Source organism: Malus sylvestris, chromosome 5 (genome assembly GCF_916048215.2).
Source record: "Malus sylvestris chromosome 5, drMalSylv7.2, whole genome shotgun sequence".
Taxonomy (NCBI): Eukaryota; Viridiplantae; Streptophyta; class Magnoliopsida; order Rosales; family Rosaceae; genus Malus; species Malus sylvestris.
The window spans coordinates 40405089-40422882 of NC_062264.1; the positions used below are offsets into that span (position 1 = coordinate 40405089).

A 17794-nucleotide genomic window follows, 5' to 3' on the forward strand; every position below is an offset into this window, starting at 1 on the left:
TCGCACATCTATTCAATTTTCTTCAACTGCTGACGGATCATGTATATAACCACACACAAATCCCCCTGTATGGAGGAATGAGCTATTTGACATGAGTACACTGCTACTGACGCATACACATGCTTAGTGGTAGTTGGCCGACAGGTATGTTACTCCGTTTGTGTAAGTACTGGTTTGATACTGAGGTACTTTTATAATAAGTAGGTATAAAAAATAGCTGAGCTCAAAAAAATATTTGGTAAACACTTAAAAACAACTTATTTTCACAGTTTTGGATGAAAAAAAACTGACGACATGAAGCAGCAAAAATGAACTTATTCTCACAGCACAGTAGAAATAGTTTTTTTCCAAATCATAGCAATACCAAACCAGCCCTAACACCATTTTCTCACGAAGCCGACGGATAAAATTTAGAACTTGAATGCAAACAGTACAAGCATCCTCCGAACAGCCGAAATCAGAGATGAAAGTCACTGCTAGCTTCACTTTTGAAGCCAAGCGAATACGATCCAATTACATCATTTGACCAGAATCCGGCGGAGTTATGCGTGGTATGATACCACTGCTATCCCTAATTACTCCAGAGTTTAATGTACACAATGACGGATGTGTGTCAAAATTTTACTACACGAAATGTAGTCTACGGGAAATTTTTTGGAAAAGAAAACGAAATGGTTGAAAGAATATGATGAAGAAAATGGACTCGTCCCTCGTATTATAGGGACAATGAAGTTCAATAACTGAACTTCAACACATTATTATGTCAATATGGTGCAGATATTCTCCATCATTTGGTTCTTGTAATGACTACCTGGGTGAGATCTAGGAGTGCCCTCCTCGATTTTCTGACATTCTTGTCTTTGCTCTCGGGCAGAGATTCGATTGCCGCTGCGGCAAGGTTTGCATGTTTTGTGGCTAGCTCCCTTGTCCTATGTATTCCACGGCTCCTACCTAGGTAGTCGAGAGCCTGTAGAAATAGACCATGAAAACCAATAACAAGAATTGAATCTAATAAAACTGAGATGACTGCATTAAACTATTTATATTCACTTAAAAACCGTTTCTATTTTCTGTTTTTCACCTCTCGTTAATGAAATTTCATGAACAATATTCATTAGAGTTGGACATTTAATGAGAGGCGAAAAATATAAAACAGAAACATTTTTCAAAGCTGGATGGCAGAAACGGGTTTAGACGGGAGTTTTCTTTGAAACAATGCCTAAGTAGCCCAGACCAGCATTTAATGAAACATTGCAAACTTACAAGTTCAATATTTGCAGGGTTGTTATCAAGGCCCTGTTCAACAACCATACGCAACTGAGGAAACTCTTCCATGGCAAACAATATTGGAGCAGTTACGATGCCCTACAAAACGATTATATGGTTTCAAAAAATTATGACAATAACCAAAAAAGTAAGAGGGCTCTTAATCATGAAAGTTGAAAACATAGCAGCATGGGATCAGAACAGTTGAGGATTTCTCTTAATTTACTAATTGAAAAGTGAGACTAAACAGAGAAATGCTGGCCATGAACTACATAATTTCATAAGGTCAAGCTTACAATACTTGCATTTTTTTTCATGGCAAATGCAAGCAAGCTTGTTGAGCATGCCAATATGGAAAGAAACAAAAGAATGAAAAATCGAAAATTGAATACTGTTATAGGAAATTTTGAGCAACAAAACCAACTTTAAGGCTGACAGACACAGATAATACTCTCACTTTAAGCTACCAAACTCAGCCATGAGATGCACCTAGATCAGTAACGGACAAGAGACAAATCTCATGTGTTCAAACATAGAAATATCCCATTACCAACCAACACTTACATGGCGGATGTCAGATAAAGAGCCCTTTCCAAGTGAAGCTGATGTGCCCATAAAATCAAGAACGTCATCTATTAATTGAAATGCCAATCCCTGAGGAAAAAAAAAAATTAGTCAGCTTGATACACATGCAAGCACATTGACTCATCAATCCATACATGCATGTAAAAAAACCATCAGAAAGTGTCCATTGTTTGAGCTCTATATAATTCTTGTTATCATTATTTTTATTTCTCTATATGTGCTTCTGTTTGGAACCTGACTATTAAACTCATAAAAATATCTTAGAATTAAGCTTGCTCGTCAAGAATATTAGACAAAAGAATTCCAAGAGTTTACGAACCAGATTTTTTCCATACTCATAAGCCAACATAGCAACTTCGCTTGTATGCCCAGCAAGAACGGCAATTGCTTTGCAACTATTTGAAATCAATGATGCAGTCTTGTAATAAGTCTTTTGTATATAATATTCCATGCTGCAATGAATACCAAATTCTATCATAATTAGAAAACCTTAAATCTTAAAGAAACCCTAATCAAGATATCAAATAACAAAAAAACTGTGCGCTTATGTACATAATATCAACAATGATTTGCTCAAACTCAACTAATTGAAGCTTTTGAAAATGGAAGATTGAGTACTTTGAGTATGAGTTATGCATGCGTAATTTGTTTCTCACACTTCCGCTCTCTTTTCACTACAACACATTTCGTTGTAAGTTGTAACAACCCCCAACTTATTTCTTCTCTATATAATCACCAATTCCCATCCCTACATGGCATTATTAAAGAAATACTTTATGTAAAAAAAGAGCTATAAAGACGAGCCCTACTATATACAAGACGAGACAAGCCAAATCCCAACCTAATATATACTTTTATAACATAGTAGTTTACTACCTAAAAAAAAATGTACACATATGACAGAAGCAACATAGCAGTGTACCTACAACGTTGATCAGATGTGGTAGTGATTTGCATGGTTTCACCTGTCACAAGATGCTCAACAACCGTTGACATTAATGATACAACCTACAAATGCACAAAAATGATGCAAAAACATGTTAAAACAACTAAAGTGAACGCACATCCTTCTGTCTGTGATACTTGGGAATATAACTATGAATAGGTATGGGATCCACTGTTGTACTTTTATGTGCAAACGGAAGCAAACTCTAACAAAGTACCAATATCAACGTCGTAGGTGAAAACTAAAACAATCTCAAACTAACACGAGATTTACGTGGTTCGGCGTAAAGCCTACGTCCACGAGCGAAGCACGGCAAAGAATTTCACTAAACAAACGGAGATTACAAAAGAGTGTTTAAACTTTCACAACCCAAATCCCACAAATTACAAACCCTAAACCAAACGAGTAGAGAACTCAAACAAATGGAGAAGATTCTCCAAAATTGCTCTCTAACTCACAAACTCACAAATTGACTCTCACCAAATTGCCACACGAATGAGCCACACTAAATACACTAACCCTAAGGTCCTATTTATAGTGCATAGGACTTAGGTTACAATAAGAATCCTAATAGGAAGTAAATCCAAATCCTAATCAAATAGGTGATTAACAAAATCTCTCCACCAAGGAAACCAACTAAGAAGTCAAAATCCAAACCTAAACCCAAATAGGACACCAAAACCAAATAGGTAACACAAACCTAATTCTTTGCATCATCCTAATTTTGAGCCGTAAAAACCTAACAATCTCCATCTCGGCGAGAAATTAGCAAACTTCCTAATTTGGGATATCAAAATACAAACACAAACGTGCACCAAATTCTTTTGAAATTGATCTCCACCTAGAATAAAAAAAATCCAGAAATCTTCAAACTTGAAATTTCCTCCAACGCCTTCTCCAACAAATTCCATTACAGAAGCTAACAAATATGAAACAAAATCCAAGCAAAAGCTTGAACATATGAACAAAAAGTGCAAATTGCACTCCACCCAAAGAGCTTGAGTACCAAGCTCCATCTCCTCACATAACCTTTAGAGGAGTTCAGAACAATGATCTTCTGCAATGTTTGCATCAACACTAGCAAAAGACTTATCAAACGGCTCCTTTTTGCCCTTGAGTTTAGGGCAATCTACTTTCCAATGACCTTCCTTATAACAATAGCTACAAGTGTTCTTTCCAAGTTTGCCCCTTTCCTTATTTCTTCTTTGAACTACCAAAGCTCCATTTTGTGTGTCAGACACTTTATTCTTTAGCTCTTTAGAATTCAAACCGACTTTAAAATCTTTCAAACTAAGACTTTCTCTACCAAATAGCATGGTATCGACAAAGTGTTCATATGAAGGAGATAAAGAACACAACAAAGATATTGCATAATCCTCATCACTAATTTGGTTGTCCACACTTTTCAAATCCATCATAAGTTTATTGAATTCATCAACATGCTTATGAATTGACGTACCTTCATCCATACGAAGAGTATGCAAACTTTTCTTCAAATACAACTGTTTAGCAAGGGATTTGGTCATATACAAGCTCTCCAATTTTATCCACAACTCCGGTGCAAATTTTATGCTACCAACTTCACGCAAGACTCATTTGATAAAGTTAGCAAGATTGCTCCAAGTGCCTGCTCCATAACGTCTTCTTTTTCTTCATCAGTCCACGAATTCGGCAAAGCCTTCACACCCTTTAGCATTTTCAAAAGCCCTTGTTGAACTAACAAAGCACGCATCTTCAATTGCCAAATACCAAAGTCATTGCCGTCGAACTTTTCAATATCAACTTTCACCGATAACACAAAAGGCTTCATAGTGACTGCCAAGCAAAGCCCAAGCCGAAACCTGGCTTTGATACCACTGGTTGTACTTTTATGTGCAAACGGAAGCAAACTCTAACAAAGTACCAATATCAACGTCGTAGGTGAAAACTAAAACAATCTCAAACTAACACAAGAGATTTACGTGGTTCGGCATAAAACCTACATCCACGAGCAAAGCACGGCAAGGAATTTCACTAAACAAACGAAGATTACAAAAGAGTGTTTAAACTCTCACAACCCAAATCCCACAAATTACAAACCCTAAATCAAACAAGTAGAGAACTCAAACAAACGGAGAAGATTCTCCCAAATTGCTCTCTGACTCACAAACTCACAAATTGACTCTCACCAAATTGCCACACGAAAGAGCCACACTAAATACACTAACCCTAAGGTCCTATTTATAGTGCATAAGACTTAGGTTACAATAAGAATCCTAATAAGAAGTAAATCCAAATCCTAATCAAATAGGCTATTAACAAAATCTCTCCACCAAGGAAACCAACTAAGAAGTCAAAATCCAAACTCAAACCCAAATAGGACACCAAAACCAAATAGGTAACACAAACCTAATTCTTTGCATCATCCTAATTTTGAGCCTTAAAAACCCAACATCCACGTCCTGACTTGCTAAAATTTCAGGCAGATCACCTTCATACTTCACTGATGGATGATGATGGTGATGATTGTCGTGTTTGGTGATTGAAAAAATTGATTCGGTAGTTTATCCACAAGAGTAAAAGTGCACAAGAAGGAAGGGGGAGGCAAAAACAAAATTAACTGACTTGCTTGACAAGATAAGGAGCTGGCACATTTGATTGAATAAAATCTATCAGGGATTTTGCTCTCTTGTATTACTTGGTTGGCCTTAAGATGCCTTATTTTTGCTCCGTCATCCTTCATAGTAGCATACATGACATGGAACATTGCAATGTGCTAAAAGTAATAAGTAGGGGCTTCGATGTGGACCCAGAAGATAGTATGGACCCTGGTAATATACCATTGCAAAGGGAACCCCAAATCCCTGTCAAGAAGGGACTTACAACACTCCCTCCCCATCCCCACCCCTCTGACCCCACCAAAGAAACTTTCTAGTCAAGATGCATTAAATATAATTAACACACTTTTGATATGAGGATGAAATACAACTACTCTAATAGGGTGCCAGCACAGCATATCAAATATGTGGACTTTTGTGGCCAAGTCTCTCACATCCCTAATACTATAAACAAGATGAGCCAGAAAGCATGAAATATAGCCCCACGTGTTATTGCTCATCTCAGTACACTAGTGCATAATAATTCATCCGTACCTCTGTGTTTCTCAAGGAGGCAAGTGCGACACAGGCTCGGGAAAGCAGAAAATCCCCCGCTAAAACAGCTAACTGCATTCAATAATGGAAAGACGAGTAACTATCATATCATATTTCATAACTCTGTATGTTCCCAATGCAGAATCATTATTAATAACGGAAATAAAAAATGGGAAAATTTGATATGGTATGGCACTCCATCTCACATTCTATTAAAATGTTCAATACTTGACAAGAATTAATATCATTCAGCGGGAGGGGTATCAGCAGCAGCCATGTACGGTAACTATCTGCATAGGGTGGAAAGTAATGAACAAATGATTTAGCCACCCTTCCCCAGTCCCTTTTAGGCATCAAAATAAGCTCTAATGGGAACATATCATTTTGTCTCATGTTGCATAAACATAGGGGTTAGTAGGAAACACACCGTTCCTCCACGTTCTAAGCCTTTATTGTATTAATTGTTTGATTTTCATCCAACGACTAGAACATGATACATGCCTTGTTTAAATGCTTAATGTGATGCATATGGAAACTCTCTGAAAATCCAACAAACACATTCGTCCCTATACTTTTGATTGAAATATAAATGACTTCTGTAGAGATAAGAAGAGAAGCATCAAAATAAATTATATTCTTATAAGCAAAAAGGCAATTTGACCAATTTAAAGGAACCAAAAGCACACCTTATTTCCCATTATACAATTTAATGTACCAACACCACGCCTTGTGTCTGCATCATCCAATACATCATCATGTAGAAGGCTTGCCACCTGACAAATGAAAATAATTACGTTAGAAGCTTTTTCAGGCTTCAAGTCCTGAGAGAAATATCATATCCTCAATGTCACAATTTACTCATGAAGCATTACAAGACAAATTTCATTCCTATCAAGTGTAACTAGATTCTTAATAGAAATTTACTGATTAAGTTAATAATATTACTGTAGATAAGTTGCAGGGGTGGAAAGGTAAGATAATACATGTAATGCTTATGCCACAAATTTTGGAGGAAAAGGGAGTTATAATTCAAGCAAGTGCACCTCAGAGAGAATTTTACAAAGCCATTAAAAAACAGTTTTGGAACGACACGAATAAATTGGTCTAGGGAATCCCTACAGGCAATGAATGTTATTAGTACATTAGAAATGATATTTTTCCAATAATGTGTAGCATATAATAAAATAAAGTGATAGCAACAAAATCATTAAGAATGATATAACTAACATGAATCATCTCTGTGACTTCTGCTATACATTGTTGCCTTGCGCGTAGCTCTGTTGACAAAGCCACTCGCAGTTCTGTAGGAGGTTCAGGTACAGTGATATTCAAAGCGGTTGACATCAACAATAAGACCTGCATATAGAAATAATAGAATAAATCTACTGAGCAACTTTTAACCTTGACGACAATCGTAATTCTTGAAAATATAAGGTTGGAATGACGAGTTATATATATATATATATATATATATTCCACTGACTTCTCCTAACAGCATATGTGCAAATATTGAATTTAGAGACAGAAGGCAAATTACTAAATGATATATACAAGAAAATATCCAGTATACAACATCTTTGCGAAACAGAGAAAGTGAACTAATGAATTGGATTAGTACTATTTATATTACCGTGGGACGAAACCTCTTTCCTTCCACTCCCATTTTAAAGAAGTACTCAGCAGCGGAGGCAAGCTTAGGGACCTGGGAATAGAAAACAAATCTGATCTATGATAATATGATATAACATTTGAATCTTACGAGACCATTAGGATCCAATCTCAGTTTCCAACATGTATGTCCTCAGAGTAATATCAAATAAATCCAAGGAGATAGAAAATAGATATACCCCAGCAACTACCATTGCCCGCAACCTGTTAGCAATAATCGACAGCTCATCGGAAACAAGCGAGAATGGGTCAAGCGGTTCCTGCAAAGCAGTATGTAAGCACATTATAGAGGTGGACAAACAAAATTATCTATTACAAAAGAAAACTAAAGTCCCTAAGAGAAGGGTACATGAAATTTGAGCCTTGACAATGACGACAAGTTAAACTTACTCCATCTTTGCATTTGTGCCATAAGCAACAATAAACAACTCGTACATTTTGATCCAGAGGCTGATCTCACATAAACAAACTACTTAAAACTTTTGCACAATCAACCAGGATTGAACTTTAAAAACAAACGAACACTCGGGTAACTCGAAATTTTCGTGCTTTCATGCATTTGCCATTGAAATATCAAATGGGCATGTGGGAAAACAAAAAAATAACCAAAATGTGAATACCCAAAAACCTCACCTCAACTATGGAGCTGCTTTGATGGTGAATTTGGTGCCTGGAACCATGGAAAACCGGCGGCAATCCCCACGAAATAAATTCCCCGCAACCCATAATCTACCAACACACAACCAATCAAAACCCTGAAACATAACATAATACAAACACAATCACAAAACCTTCAATCTCAGAGATTTATAGAGCAAAATTACCTTCTGGGTCGAATCATTCAGCGATTGAGAGTAAGTGCTGGCGGCGACGAACTGTTGCGGGTCCCTTCGATGGGAAAGCAAACACCGACACAACCCATTGAAGCTGCTTCTTTGAATCCGAGAAAATAACATACTTTTTCCTTTGCTTCTCTCTCAATAAAATTGATAGCGATTTAAAGGAACGAACTTTAACACAGAGAGAGAGATTCAGAGTGGGTTTTGGGAGGTTGGGAGAGGAGGGTCAAAGTAGAAGAAGAAGAAGGAACCGACTCAGAGAGGAGAGGATGGGGGTTATGTGTAGGCGCCACAGCCATGTTGTCCCTCTCTAAAGAAGTAAGGAAAATGACGAAATGACGACGGCCAAACGCAGAGGCAGCCATGTATTAAAAACGCGCACTTTCGCTTTCTAATTGCTACTTAAGGGTTTGGTCATACATAATTGCTAAATAATTGAATATTTCTCTAGAGGTTTTAAGTGCTAATTCAGCAAAAATTGCAATTATTTTGAAGGGATTCTATTAGGGTTTAAGGAAAGGGGTTATGGAAGGGTTGTTTACATAAATAGAAACTGTTGGTACCATATATTGGGCATCGTCTTTGGGCCTCATCCCAAAACCCAAGACAAATGTAAAAGAGGAGGGAGCCCTTATACTATAAAATTGACTCTCTCTCACCCTCATGAGGGGACTCACATCCAGAGGAAGACAAAGGGCTCACCTTCACTAAGGAAACTAGAGAGACTCACACTCAACCCTCACAATCCAAACAGAGGGCAATACCCTCTCAACCAAACATAGAGCAAAATGGCAAGGGTTGCATCCACATGGAGCTCTCTTGCCAATCTATTGTAATCCATACATACATAATCAACATCAGTGTGGACGTAGCCCAAACATTGGAGTGAACCACGATACATCTTTGTGTTTTTGTGCGTTTGTGTGATTCACGGCCAGATTTACGTTGGTCCAAGATCCTCCGGATTTTGTGCATCAACATTTGGTGCCATTTGTGGGAATCGACACGAAAAGTTATGTCGGTTCTCTTTCATTTTTTCATCTCACCACCGTGAGACCTCACCACACTCCACCGTGAATCTGCAGAAACCTAAGAACCAAACACCTACACAAACACTGCAAAACCCATACACTCTTCCTCCTACTCCTTTCTGATTCAATTATTCATCCTCCATTTCAACTAAATAGCCTAAATGATTACTTGAAAATCCAAACATACCCATATCCATCTCGTTGTTCTCTGTCTCTGTCTATATATATATATATATATATATATATAAACTCACACGTCCTATCTCTCTGGTCCTCTCTTTTTTTTTCTTCTGAAATGAGGTGAACCCCATCGTACCGATGCCGTAACCTTACGTCCGGGAGATCATCATCGCCGTATCTGACGGTCTTACTATGCCGTTTGCTCTCGCTGCGGGACTGTCCGGCACCAATGCCACGTCATCTATCGTCCTCACTGCTGGCATCGCCGAAGTCGCAACCGGTGCTATCTCCATGGGACTCGGCGGATATCTGGCGGCAAAAAGTGAATCGGATCACTACATAAGGGAGTTGAGGAGAGAACAAGAAGAAATCATAAAACTTCCACTCTCTCTCTCCCTCACCCTCGCACTCATCAGGTTACTCTCCTTCGTAGTCTCCGTTGAGCTCTTGCTCGCCGTAGCTCGGGTCTCGTGCTCCCTACCAACTCTGATCGAAGCTGCCACCGCTGAACACAGATCTGGAGGGAAAGGGAACTTTTCCACCTGTCGTCGAAGCATTTCATCAGAAGATCCGATAAGCTGATAGCATTCTCTTTGCCTCACCTGAATACAATTACTTCGTCTCAACCACCTACCCCCATTGTCCGAGTGGCGTCCCTTCATCTCCCAATTGAACTACCTACTCAACTCTGAACTGAGAAACTGTGGAGCTCTGGTTTCTGAAGGAAAGAGATGGCAACTAAGGGAAGTACCGGTATAAGCATAAAGCAATTGATTATATTAGCTCTCTGCAAACACTTCTCTTTCAATCCTAAATCGTTGCCTGAAAACATCGCTGGCGAAGAAGTCACGAGCTTGTACTCAACAGTACTGAAATAAGCCAAAAACGGCGCCGCAACACCAGTGAACGATGAGGCGGGGAATTGGGTGACATATGCTCTACAAATTCCCAGTACATTCTTCTATGATAGGTCTTTCAAACACAAATAGGCTCATGAAATCGAATAAATTGAATGATGAAACTGCTTGGAAACTTGCTCTCCAGAAAGCTCAGTGCTCTCTGCAGCACCAAGCCGTAAGAAGATGCCCACCAACAATGAAACTTTCATCATGAAAGGGAGTGCATGTTCTCAGCCCACTTTCTGAAAAAGCCACAGGAAAACCATGAAGAAGATAAGTTTTCTATTATTAATTCTATTATTATTATTCATATTGCTTACCATTTACTGAATCCTTCAGTATTATTAAAAACACTATTTCCTATTACATGCTAAATGCCTATCCTTATTATGGTTACATCAGTGGTCACATGCGCATGTTTGATGCTATGGTGGACACCACCTATTATTCTATAGAGGATTTCAATTTCTTTGGGATCTCTGTGGTTGTCCCCGAGACTGGCTGGCCATCTGCCAAAAGAAAAAAATAAAGGGAGCTTTACTTTTCCTTTTCAGTAGACATCGTTTTCATCATTTATTTAATATGTTATTGATATATGTTATGATGAAAGTAACCTTTATTATTTAAACGTATGATGAAACATTCATCATGAAGGGACAAACAACACACTATCCCAGAATAGCCCCATCAAGGAAAATATAATATATATTGTTGATGCACAAAATCGGTGAGGACTTTGGTACAACAAAAAGTGTCAAGTTTGTGACCTTCGCTAGATTGCTCCGGTCACTAGTGTGGATAAGTAAGTAAATGGATAGGGACATGGAAGCAAACACAAGATGTACGTGGTTCATCCAGATTGGCTACGTCCACAGAGTAGAGGAGTTCTCATTAATTGTGAAGGGTTACATAAGTACATAGGTTCAAGCTCTCATTTAGTAAGTACTAGTGAATGATGTAGTACAAATGACATTAGGAAATATTGTGAGAGAATGATCTCTATTTATAGAAGAGAGTTTCTAGTTTCATTCTAACATTGACACATGTCGTGTTGTGATTGACTTCTGATATTGACACGTGTCGCGCTATGATTGGCTTCCGATGTTGACACGTGTCGCGCTGTAATTGGCCTCCTGGTTGGAGGGAAACTCTTATGGGTCCTTGACGGTATAACGTTGACCGGTGCTCAGTAGTTTCGGGATTGGTCAAGTATGGTACAAACAAAGTTGATAGATTCTTTATCAAGGAAAAATCAGAAGGAAAAATAATTGAAGTATCGTCAATTAGAACGGAGGATCTGTTGGCAGATATTCTCACGAAAGTTGTTTCAAGTCATAAGTTTTCAAGTTTCTTAGACAAGTTGGGCATGAGTGACATATATGCACCAACTTGAGGGAGAATGTTGACAAATCAGTGAGATATCAATCGGAACAAATCCCTAATTATTTGTGTACTTAGCTTTTTATGTATTTACCTAGTTAGGAAGTCAACTCCAATTTCTATGGAGTTGATTGTGCATATTAACTGTGTATATTTCTCCTTCATGTATCAATGAAATACACAATTATTCCATTCAAGCATTCTCTTCTTACCACGGGTGGATGAAAATCTAAAAGGAAACAATTCCCGCACACAATTTTTTTCCCATGCACGCCCATGTTTATTTCTGGCTTTGGATGAATCAAGAAGGGGCGTCCCTTTTCTTGGTTCCTGTAATGACTACCTGGGTGAGATGTACGAGTGCCCTCCTCGATTTTCTGACATTCTCGTCTTCGCTCTTGGGCAGAGATTTGATTGCTGCTGCGGCAAGGTTTGCATGTTTTGTGGCTAGCTCCCTTGTCCTATGTATTCCACGGCTCCTACCGAGGTAGTTGAGAGCCTGTAGAAATATACCATGAAAACCAATAATAATAATTGAATCTAATAAAACTGTGACAACCGCATTAAACTATTTATATTCACTAAAAAGAAAAAAACTGTTTCTACTTTCTGTTGTTCACCTCTCGTTGATGAAATTTCATGAACAATATAATATTGGTTAGAGTCGGACATTTAGTGAGAGGCGAAAAGTAGAAAACAGAAACATTTTCTAAAGATGACAGAAACAGGTTTAGACGGGCATTTTCTTTGAAACAATGCCAAAGTGGCCCAGACCGGCACTTGATGAAACAATACAAACTTACGAGTTCAATATTTGCAGGGTTGTTATCAAGGCATTGTTCAACAACTGTACGCAACTGAGGAAACTCTTCCATGGCAAACAATATTGGAGCAGTTACAATGCCCTACAAAACGATTATATGGTTGCAAAAAATTATGAGGAATGAAAGTTGAAAACATAGCGGCATGGGATTAGAATAGTTGAGGATCTCTCTCAATTTACAATGCAAGCAAGCTTGTTGAGCATGCCAATATGGAAAGAAAAGAAATAATGAAAAATCAAAAAAAGAATACTGTTATAGCAAATTAGAGCAACCAAAACCAACTTTAAGGCTGACAAGACCCAGATAATACTCTCACTTTAAGCTACCAAACTCAGCCATGAGGTGCACCTAGCTATGATACTCTCACTTTAAGCTACCAAACTCAGCCATGAGATGCACCTAGCTCAGTAACGATCCCTTTATCAATCAACACTTACATGGCGGATGTCAGATAAAGATGCCTTTCCAAGTGAAGCTGATGTGCCCGTAAAATCAAGGAGATCATCTATTAATTGAAATGCCAGTCCCTGAGAGAAAAAAATTAGTCAGCTTGATACACACGCACGCACATCGACCCATCAATCCATACATGCATGTAAAAAACCATCAGAAAGTATCCATTGTTTGAGCGCTAGCAGGAAAGTCATATAATTATTGTTATCATTATTTTTTCTTTCTCTATGTGTGCTTCTGTTTGGAACATGAATATTAAACATCTTAGAATTAAGCGTGCTCGTCAAGAATATTAGACAAAAGAATTCCAAGAGTTTACGAACCAGATTTTTTCCATATTCATAAGCCAACGCAGCAACTTCGGTTGTATGCCCAGCTAGAACGGCAATTGATTTGCAACTATTTGAAATCAGTGATGCAGTCTTGTAATAAGTCTTTTGCATATAATATTCCATGCTACAATGAATACCAAATTTTCTCATAATTAGAAAAACTTAAATCTTAAGGAAACCCGAAAGAAGACATCATACGGAAAAAAAAAGTGTGCAAATACATAACATCAACAATGATTTGCTCACACTCAACTAATTGAAGCTTTTGAAAATGGAAGATTGAGAATTTCGTGTGTGAGTTATGCATGCCTAGTTTGTTTCTCACACTTCTGCTCTCTTTCACGACAACAGACTTCGTTGCAAGTTGTGTAACTACCCCCAACTTGTTTCTTCTCTATATAATCCGCTTCTCATCCTACGTAGCATTATTCAAGAAATACTTATATTTTGAAATGAGCTATAAAGATGAGCCCTACTATATACAAGCCAAGGCAAGACAATCCACATCCCAACCTAATAATGCCACGCCTATAGCTATGCTTTTATAACATAGTAGTTTACTTCCTCAAACAAAAAATGTACACATATGACAGAAGCAGCAGAGCAGTATACCTAAAACGTTGATCAGATTTGGTAGTCATTTGCATGGTTTCACCAGTCACAAGATGCTCAACAACCGTTGACATTAATGATACAACCTACAAATGCACAAAAATGATGCAAAAACATGTTAAAACAACTTGAGTGAACCCACATTCTACTGTTTGTGATACTTGGGATCACAACTATGAATAGGTATGGGAACCATGTCCTGACTTGCTGAAATTTCAGGCAGATCACTTTTATACTTCACTGGTGGATGATAATGGTGATGATTGTGTCAGAGTGTAAGTGCACAAGAAGGAAGGGGGAGGCAAAAACAAAATTAACTGACTTGCTTGACAAGATAAGGAGCTGGAAATTTTGATCGAATAAAATATATCAGGGGTTTTGCTTTCTCCTATTTGGCCTTAAGGTACTTTATTTTTGCTCCGTCATCCTTCATAGTAGCTTACATGACATGGAACATTGAAATGTGCTAAAAGTAATAAGCAGAGCTTCGAGGTGGACCCAGAAGATAGTATGGACCCTGGTAATACACCATTACAAAACCCCAAATCCCTGTTAAGGGACTTAGAACACTTCCAGTGTAGGAAGATCCCTTGGGCAATAGGCAACTCAATCCTTTTAAATGAACAATAACTGTTTAAATGCATATTCACCTTTAAACTGAATAACCCAAACAATTCATATTAAAATATTAGTATTTTTTTTATTTTATAAAATAGTAAAAGAGAATTTTATTTTTAATTTCGGATAATAATAATAAAAGATTGGTTAAAAGTATTTGAAAATATTGAAATGTAATTTTTTTATAATTTCTATAATTCTTTAATAATTTAAATTGTGGATAATGTCATGATGACATCACATAAGCAAGGTGCTGGGCTAGACGATTATTGCTTAACTTCTCCATCAGGTTTGCCCTGGGTCCAATTGCCGAGGGGGCTGCAGTGCTATTGCTCATCTCAGTACACTAGTGCATAGTAATTCATCCATACCTCTGTGTTTCTCAAGGAGGCAAGTGCGACACAGGCTCGGGAAAGCACAAAATCCCCTGCTAAAACAGCCAACTGCATTCAACGATAGAAAGAAGAGTAACTATCATATAATACAAAACCCTTTCCTAACTCTGTATGTTCCCAGTGCAGAATCATTATTAATAACGGAAAGAAAACAAGGGAAAAAATTGACCAATTTAAAGGAACCAAAAGCACACCTTATTTCCCATTACACAATTTACTGAACCAACACCACGCCTTGTGTCTGCATCATCCAATACATCATCGTGTAAAAGGCTTGCCACCTGATTGGCAATGAACGTTATTAGTACATTAGAAATGATAGTTTTCTAATATTCTGTAGTACATAATAAAATAAAGCGATAGCAACAAGATCATTAGCAAAGATATAACTAACATGAAACATCTCTGTGATTTCTGCTATTCGTTGTTGCCTTGCGCGTAGCTCTGTTGACAAAGCCTCTTGCAGTTCCGTAGGAGGTTCAGGTACAGTGGTATGCCTTGCGCGTAGCTCTGTTGACAAGGCCTCTTGCAGTTCCGTAGGAGGTTCAGGTACAGTGATATGCATTGCGCGTAGCTCTGTTGACAAAGCCTCTTGCAGCTCCGTAGGAGGTTCAGGTACAGTGATATTCAACGCGGTTGACATCAGCAATAAGACCTGCATGTAGAATAAACCTATTGAGCAACTTCTAACCTTGACGACAATCACAATTCTAGAAAATATAAGGTTGGGATGACGAGTGCGCATATTCGACACGGAGCAATAATCTTCACCCACATATCTATTCCACTGAATTCTTCTAACAACAGGATACACAAATATTGAATTCATAGAGGGAAGGTAAGAAAATATCCAGTATACATCATCTTGATATTCTGTGAAATAATGAATTGAATTAGTACTATTTATATTACCGTGGAACGAAACCTCTTTCCTTCCACTCCCGTTTTAAAGAAGTACTCGGCAGCGGAGGAAAGCTTAGGGACCTGGGAATAAAAAACAAATCTGATCTGTGATCATATCATATAACATTTGAATCTTACAAAACCATTAGGGTTAAATCTCCGTTCTAACACGTACGTCCTTAGAGTAATATGAATTAAATCCAAGAAGACAGAAAATAGATATACCTCAGAAACTACCATCGCCCGCAACCTGTTAGCAATAATCGACAGCTCATCGGAAACAAGTGAGAATGGGTCGAGCAGTTCCTGCAAAGCAGTATGTAAGCACATTAGTAGAGGTGGACAAACAAAATTATCTATTACAAAAGAAAACTGAAGTCCCTAAGAGAAGGGTACATGAAATATTGAGCCGTGACAATGACGACAAGTTAAACTTACTCCCATCTCTGCTTTTGTGCCGCAAGCAACAATAAAACCGATAGTGATTTAAAGAGACGAACTTTAAGAGAGCGAAGATTCAGAGTGGGTTTTGGGGGGTTGGGAGAGGAGGGTCAATGTGGAGGAAGAAGAAGAAGAAGAAGAAGAAGAAGAGCGGGTAAGAGAGGACAGAGTGCGGGGGTTATGTATAAGCGCCACAGCCATGTGCTCTCTCTAAACAAGCAAGCAAATGACGAATTGACGACGGCCAAACGCAGACCCAGGCATGCAAGAAGCATGCAAAAAAGCGCGCACCTTCGCTCTCTAATTGCTACTCAGCAAAGATAAGTAGTTAGATCATTTAATTCACACCGTCGGGAAGAAAGAAGATTTAAATACGGAAACGCAATAGGTTGGAGATGCATGCCCTAACTATTAGGATAATTCGTCACATGCTAAATTTGTGTACTCTAGATTGATTTTCGATAGACAACAATATTTTATATTATTGTTAATTAGTATTATGGTGCAATGGTATTTTTCTTTATTTGTAAGTGAGATTTTAGGTTTAATTTTCACCAAAAGAGAATTTGAACCACATTATCGCTGGCTCATTGTAAGGTTAAGTCTACCCCATCCCCTTTAATGTAGATAATATTGTTTGTTCAAAAATATCTTATTACATCTTCTTTTCTGTTGAGTGTTCCATAAATAAGTGACTTATGTTCGGGGTTATTCCAGACATTTCAATACCTGAATTCCATTTAACGAGTTGCCTTTGACAAAAAAAATTAAAATTTAGAAAATTTAAAAAAAAATTAGGATTTTAAAAGAATCTAAAATAGAGGTTGATTTGCCACTCAATACTACGGTCTTGTGGTATTCTTCTTCACTTGGAAGTGAAAGGTCTTAGGTTCGAATATCGTGGATGGCGAATTCAATACCAAATTAGGTTGTCCATTGTAGAGCTTAGCCGAACTCCCCCTCCCCTTAGTGTAAAAATATCATGTATTAAAAAAAAAAAAAAAAAAAAAAAAAGAGGTTGATCTGGTATAGATAATATGAGGGTTTCCCGTTAAAAAAAAAAAAGAGAACGACCCACATTCATTTTATTGTGTTTCAAAGTGAAGATGGCTACAAAATACAGGGTCATGGGGATCCTCCAATCTATGGTAGAGTTTGATGATAATCTTTATGTTAAAATGTCCCAATTAATCATGAACACAAGTCATGTGACACACTTTAGAGTGTAATACTGTTATTTTCTAGCCTATAAGCCCTTAAAATATCATATAAGTTGCAAGTTTAACGTCTA

The 17794-nt window shown here is 37.8% G+C and overlaps 2 protein-coding genes across 5 annotated transcripts; both read right to left on the reverse strand.

Moving 5' to 3' along the window:
• Window positions 1-383: 383 nt before the first annotated feature.
• On the reverse strand, window positions 384-10730 carry LOC126623431 (solanesyl diphosphate synthase 3, chloroplastic/mitochondrial-like). 4 transcript variants are annotated; one of them, XM_050292325.1, is made up of 13 exons: window positions 8421-10730; window positions 8230-8325; window positions 7987-8046; window positions 7776-7856; window positions 7559-7630; window positions 7156-7284; window positions 6615-6701; window positions 5929-6000; window positions 2774-2859; window positions 2171-2303; window positions 1831-1920; window positions 1264-1365; window positions 384-967 (listed from the first exon to the last, which is right to left on the reverse strand). In XM_050292325.1, exons 1-13 carry the CDS (start codon window positions 8550-8552, stop codon window positions 788-790), a joined length of 1320 nt encoding a protein of 439 aa, XP_050148282.1. In that variant the 5' UTR covers window positions 8553-10730; the 3' UTR covers window positions 384-787. The 4 variants fall into 4 exon arrangements, with proteins under 4 accessions (XP_050148282.1, XP_050148284.1, XP_050148283.1 ...); XM_050292327.1 differs by having other exon boundaries at window positions 8230-8351; window positions 8421-8561; XM_050292326.1 differs by lacking the exon at window positions 7987-8046 and having other exon boundaries at window positions 8421-9699.
• Window positions 10731-11791: 1061 nt separating this feature from the next.
• Window positions 11792-16763, reverse strand: LOC126623432 (solanesyl diphosphate synthase 3, chloroplastic/mitochondrial-like). Its single transcript, XM_050292329.1, has 11 exons — window positions 16501-16763; window positions 16288-16368; window positions 16072-16143; window positions 15554-15814; window positions 15354-15440; window positions 15136-15207; window positions 14147-14232; window positions 13526-13658; window positions 13187-13276; window positions 12729-12830; window positions 11792-12424 (listed from the first exon to the last, which is right to left on the reverse strand). Exons 1-11 carry the CDS (start codon window positions 16504-16506, stop codon window positions 12227-12229), a joined length of 1188 nt encoding a protein of 395 aa, XP_050148286.1. The 5' UTR covers window positions 16507-16763; the 3' UTR covers window positions 11792-12226.
• Between the last annotated feature and the right edge of the window lie 1031 nt (window positions 16764-17794).